Source organism: Hylobates moloch, unplaced genomic scaffold (assembly GCF_009828535.3).
Source record: "Hylobates moloch isolate HMO894 unplaced genomic scaffold, HMol_V3 SCAFFOLD_12, whole genome shotgun sequence".
NCBI lineage: Eukaryota > Metazoa > Chordata > Mammalia > Primates > Hylobatidae > Hylobates > Hylobates moloch.
In genome coordinates this window covers 37,367,799-37,373,798 of record NW_026652287.1, presented here as the reverse complement: position 1 = coordinate 37,373,798, position 6,000 = coordinate 37,367,799, and the positions used below count along the sequence as shown (strand labels likewise).

The following is a 6,000-nucleotide window of genomic DNA, read 5'->3' as shown; positions in this document are numbered from 1 at the left end:
GATGGAACTGGGGCACGGAGGTGAAGGATCTTGCCCATGTTCTCATAGTAAGTAGATAACTGAAGTAAGATTCAAAAACAGCTGTGGAACCACCATGCTTAATTGCTGAGATATAGATGGAAGAAGATGGAAAGGAAAGGGGGAAGGGAAGAAAGGAACAAGTAATGGGTACACAGAGGGTGAAAAGGGCCGCAGCAGGGATGGTGGCAGACCAAGACACACATGCACAGCTAATCCATCAGTCAATCAGCAAGTATTTATTGAGCACTTGTTGTATTCTCAGAGCTCCATTTGGCGCTGGAGAGATAGCCCATGATTTAAGCCCAAGTTCTTACTTCTACAGAGCTAATCTCTACAGAGCTACTGGCTAGAAGTGCAGTAATAAAGGAGCAGTTAAAGGCATTGGTCTGAACTATCACATTCATTTTGGCCATCTGGACATTGGACATGATGCTTCTGATTGTCAGAGACTCATGCTCCAGCTCCAGGATCTCCCGAGGGACCAGCAGGACAAATTTCACCACCTTCAGCTCCCTGGACCCCTTCTTCTGAATGAGGCTATCAAAATCACAGTCCAGCTGGTCACTGGTGATTGGCCCTGTTAGGACAGCCAAGGTGAACTCAAGGCCATGAAGCATGTGGCTGAAGGGAGTGAAGAACAGGAAGGCCACGTGGACATCAGGGCCCTGGTAGACCAACAGGCCCACACTGCCCTGGAAGCTGAGGCTCATCTATGCCAAGGAGCAAGTTTTGGCATTATCCCTTGGGTAGTGGAGCCTGAGGAGAAAGGAAAGTTAGAAGTTACCACTGTGCTTTGTAGGCAATGTTGCACATTGGATAAGATTAGAAGACCTGGAAGCCTCTACAGGTCATACATGACTTAGGAGAAAGACATTCATCCATTCTTTCATTCATCGAGAAGACCTGGAGCTCCACCACCTCCTCCTGTGGGGCTCTTGTGATCTACGTTTACCGTGTAAATGTTTATTTATCCAACACTACGCTTATTAAGCATGTATCAGGAGCTGGTCTAGGAGCTAACTCTTTGGCCTACATCGAATGTCATGATACCTGCCAGAATTCACAAGATCTGATCTCTGTCTATCTCTCCAATCACATTTCATTCCGTGCTTCCCCTACCCTGATCCAGCAATAACAGCTTTCCTCCCGTTCCTTGAATAGACTGAAATAGTTTGGAAATTCACCCCCTCCAAATCTCATGTTGAAATGTGATCCCCAGTGTTGGAGGTGGGGCCCAGAGGGAGATGTTTGGATCATGGGAGTGGATCCTTCATGGATGGGTTGGTGACTTCCCTGTGGTAATGAGTGAGTTCTTGCTCTGTTAGTTCACATGAGATCTGGTTGTTAAAAGGAACCTGGTGCTTTCCCCCCTTCGCTCTCTCTTGTTCTCTCTCATCATGTAACACACCAGCTCCCTTCCCCTTCCAACAGGATTGGATGCAGGGGGGGAAACTGCCACTTAAAAACCATCAGATCTCGTGAGAACTCCCTCACTCTCACGAGAACAGCATAAGGGAAGCCACCCGCAAGATTTAATCACCTCCCACCAGGTCCCTCTCTTGACACGTGGGGATTACAATTCAAGATGAGATTTGGGTGGGGACACAGAGCCAAACCATATTAATAGAGTAAGTTACCTGTGAAGATATCTGTGGCCTTTTATCTGTGGCCTAGGAACAAAAGGAAAGACAGTTTCTTGCATGACTCAGCTTAATTAAGCTTTCAGCTTAAATTATTTTTTTTTTTTAGAGGCAAGGTCTTGCTCTGTCGCCCAGCCTGGAGTGGGGTGGTACCATCATAGCTCACTGCAGTCTCAAACTCCTGGGCTCTGGCAATCCTCCCACCTCAGCCTCCTGAGTAGCTGAGACTATAGGCCTGTGCTACCACACCCAGCTAATTTTTAAAATTATTTGTAGAGACTTGGTCTCACTATGTTGCCCAGGCTGATCTTGAACTCCTGGGCTCAAGCGATCCTCCTGTCTTGGCTTCCCAAAGTGCTGGGATTATAGACATGAGCCACAGTGCCCAGCCACAGCTTAAGTTTTTCCTTTTGGCTTAGTGAATTGGGGTCCTGAGATTTCATTTTCCTTTCACAGAGATATGGTTTGGCTCTGTGTCCCCACCCAAATCTCATCTCAAATTGTAATCCCCATGTGTTGGGGGAGGGGCCTGGTGAGAGGTGATTGATAGGAGCATACTTCCCCCTTGCTGTTCTTGTGATAGGGAGGGAGTTCTCATGAAATCTGGTTGTTTAAAAGTGTGTAGCACTTCCCACTTTGCTCTCTCTCTCTCCTGCTCTGCCATGGTAAAGATGTGCTTGCTTCCCCTTCACCTTCCATCATGATTGTAAGTTTCCTGAGGCCTCCCAGCCATGCTTCCTGTTAAACCTTCGGAACTGTGAGTCAATTAAACCTCTTTTCTTCATCAATTACCCAGTCTCAGGTAGTTCTTTATAGCAGTGTGAAAATGGACCAATATACACAGAGACAGGCATGGAACAAATTCTCCCTCACAGATCCCAGAAGGAACCAGTGCTGCTGATACCATGAATTCACACTTCCAGCCTCCAGCACCATGAGACCATCAATTTCTGTGAAGCCACCCAGCTGGTGGTATTTTGCTACAGCAGCCCTAGCAAACGAACACAGCCTGCTTCACTCTTCAGAAAACCATTCACTCCCGACCCTGTTCATGGTCTGTCCCCTACTGAGATGCAAGCTCGAGTGGGGGAGAAACTGCCTATCTTTTTTCACCCCTGCAGCCCTCTTGCCTGTTGCAGAGAAAGTTCTCCAACAGATACTTACTGAACGAGTATAGGCATCAGAGTGACTATGGTCTCCCACCTACCTGGCCACGTTCATCAACTCTGTAAGGATCTTCTGCTTGTTTTCCCTGACGTTCTTCTTGGCTAATGCCAAGAGTGGCACCACCACATCTAGAGTGTAGGTGTCCGCGAGCTTGAATGTGTCATATGTGTCACTCCATGCCTCAATATTACCTGAAGCATAACCAAACCAACAAAGAAAATGCATCGTGAGTTTGGACAATTAATTCCGCAGATTTTGTCTATTTACATCAGGGCTTGACAAACTACAGTTGTGGACCAAATCCAGTTGGCCCACTACTTTGGCTTTATAAATAAAGTTTTATTGACACATGAGGTTATGGATTTATCTATATTTTTATGATCCATGCCCCTGCCAGTCTTTTTTTTTGTTTTGTTTTGTTTTGTTTTTGAGACAGAGTCTCGCTCTTGTCTCCCAGGCTGGAGTCCAATGGCACGATCTTGGGTGACTGTAACCTCCACCTCCTAGATTCAAGCGATTCTCCTGCCTCAGCCTCCCAAGTAGCTAGGATTACAGGCGTGCATCACCATACCTGGCTAATTTTTTGTATTTTTTAATAGAGACGGGGTTTCACCCTGTTGGCCAAGCTGGCCTTGAACTCCTGACCTCAGTGATCTACCCCCGCTTGGCCTACCACAGTGCTAGGCCTAGGATTACAGGCATGAGCCACCGTGCCCGGCCCCCCGCTTCCTGTCTTCTTTACTAATCTAGCCTGCCTCTCCTGGAACTATGGCTGATGCAGCATAGGTAACCAATAAATGTTTGTTAAATGAAGGAAGAAAACAGACACAACTTATCCCTAATGGGAGTCTCATCGCAGGAGACACGATTGACAAGCTAAAAGGAGTCCACTATGGGAAGTGGTATAATCAGGCCCCGGAGGACCACCCATCCTGGATGCTAGGCCTTCTAAGCAGCTGCTCACCTGAGACTGGATGAGGAATATGGGATGTCCAGGTGGAAGGGGTTGGATATTCAGGTAGGACAAGAATGCTGCAGAGAGAGGCAGCAACATGCATAAACATGCAAGACCGAGACAGGCAGCCTGGCATCCTCCAGGCCCAAGGGTGGACAGGATGACTCACTCGACCATCAGATGTTGGAGGATGACTCACTCGACCATCAGATGTTGGAGCGTAACGAGATGTCCCCAGGGCACAGCGCAGCTCCATTCAGCCTGGCCTGGTGGTGATATGGTTTGGCTGTCCCCACTCAAATCTCATCTTGAATTGTAGTTCCCATAATCCCCAAGTGTCGTGGGAGGTAAATGAAGCATGGAAGTGGTTACCCTCACGCTGTTCTTGTGACGGTGAGTGAGTTCTCACGAGACCTGATGGTATGTATTTATTTATTTATTTGAGAAGGAGTCTCGCTCTGTCGCCAGGCTGGAGTGCAGTAGCGCGATCTCGGCTCACTGCAACCTCAGCCTCCCGGGTTCAAGCAATTCTCCTGCCTCAGCCTCCCGAGTAGCTGGGATTACAGGCACGCGCCACCATGCCCAGCAATTTTTTTTTTTTTTTTGTATTTTTAGTAGAGACGGGGTTTCACTGTGTTAGCCAGGATGGTCTCGATCTCCTGACCTTGTGATATGCCCGCCTCAGCTTCCCAAAGTGCTGGGATTACAGGCATGAGCCACCGCGCCCGGCTGATCTGATTATTTTATAAGTATCTGGCGATTCCCCTGCTGGCACTCACTTCTCCTTCCTGCCGCCTTGTGAAGGTGACTTGCTTCGCCTTCACTTTCCACGATGACTGTAAGTTTCCTGAGGCCTCTCCAGCCATGCTGAACTGTGAGTCAATTAAATCTCCTTCCTTTGTAAATTACCCGGTCTCAGGTATGTTTTTATTAGCAGTATGAGAATGGACTAATACAGGTGGCTTCGCAACCTGCTCCTCCCCTGCACCTACCTCCACAGGCATCTATGTTGAACAGGGGAAAATGCATCACCACTGGTCCAGTTTCTCCTTTCAGGATGTAGCAGCTGGCGGGGGCCTCGGACCACAAATCCAGCTCAGCCTCTTCTACGTGGGGAAAGGGAATCTTGTGGCGGCGGCAATAGTCAGTGGTAGCCCGGATGGTCTGAGAAGGAGGCAATAAGAAACGGTTGCAAGACCTCTCCAGAAGACCCCTGAGGCCTGGAGACCCGACAGGACCTCAGCTAACAGCCCAGACACACAACAGAGCAAGGGTGAGCTTGGACAGGGACAACATCTTCTGTAAGGGAAAGAGTAAGCCTCTGCCATCACCCGCACTCCCCAGCCCACCTAGAGACAACGTTCGCGAGGTTAGAGAGTAACCTTTGGGGCTGGGGGCTGCGGGACTCAGAGAGCAAGGAAAATGGTGCCTAGATGAGGCTTTGAATCCCAGCTCTGCCACAAAAAGATGTTGGAGACCTCATCTCTGCAGTATATATGTATTTTTCAATTAGCCAGGCATGGGGGCGTGCACCTGTAGCCCTAGCTACTCAGGAAGCTGAGATGGGAAGATCATTTGAGCCCAGGAGCCCAAAGAGCTATGTGGTATGGGTGCATCTCATCACCTCTGCAAAGGAGCTCTGTAATATGCACCTCACAGGAGTATTTGGAAGATAAATGAGATATTCTCCGTCATTACTGTGTAACAGAAATATAATGTCACTGTGAAGGTACTTTTCTTTTCTTATTTTTGAGACAGAGTTTCACTCTTGTTGCCCAGGCTGGAGTGCAATGGCACGATCTCGACTCACTGCAACCTCTGCCTCCCTGGTTCAAGCGATTCTCCTGCCTCAGCCTCCCGAGTAGCTGGGATTACAGATGTGCTCTACCACACCCGGCTAATTTTTTATATTTAGAAGAGACAGGGTTTCTCCATGTTGGTCGGGTTGGTGATCCTCAGGTGATCTGCTCGTCTCGGCCTCCCAAAGTGCTGGGATTACAGGCATGAGCCACTGTGCCCGGCCATAAAGGTACTTTTCAATTGTCTACTTGCTGCACTTGAAGAAATCAAAAAGAAGTAGGACAAATTAATTTTAAAAATAAATTTTAAATAAAGGTGACACCATGGGGAAAATTAATGAGAAGTAGTTTCTCAGTTGTAAAAAGTTTCATTTATTCTCTTTCCTATGACCTCCTTCCGTGCTGTCTTGAACCAGAG

At 48.0% G+C, this 6,000-nt stretch overlaps 1 protein-coding gene across 4 annotated transcripts in view; it reads right to left on the bottom strand.

Moving 5' to 3' along the window:
* The window catches only part of PLA2G4C (phospholipase A2 group IVC), a 53,207-nt gene continuing 47,207 nt past the window's right edge, over nucleotides 1-6,000 (bottom strand). Inside the window, exons 15-17 of one of the 4 annotated variants that reach the window (XM_032169310.2) lie at nucleotides 4,776-4,947; nucleotides 2,869-3,019; nucleotides 1-777 (exon numbers count right to left, since the gene is read on the bottom strand). In XM_032169310.2, coding sequence (XP_032025201.1) covers nucleotides 732-777; nucleotides 2,869-3,019; nucleotides 4,776-4,947 — 369 coding nt within the window. In that variant the 3' untranslated portion in view covers nucleotides 1-731. Of the gene's footprint in view, nucleotides 778-2,868; nucleotides 3,020-3,952; nucleotides 4,050-4,775; nucleotides 4,948-6,000 lie in introns of those variants that run through there. The other 3 variants (XM_058424809.1, XM_032169311.2, XM_058424808.1) reach the window with 3 other exon arrangements.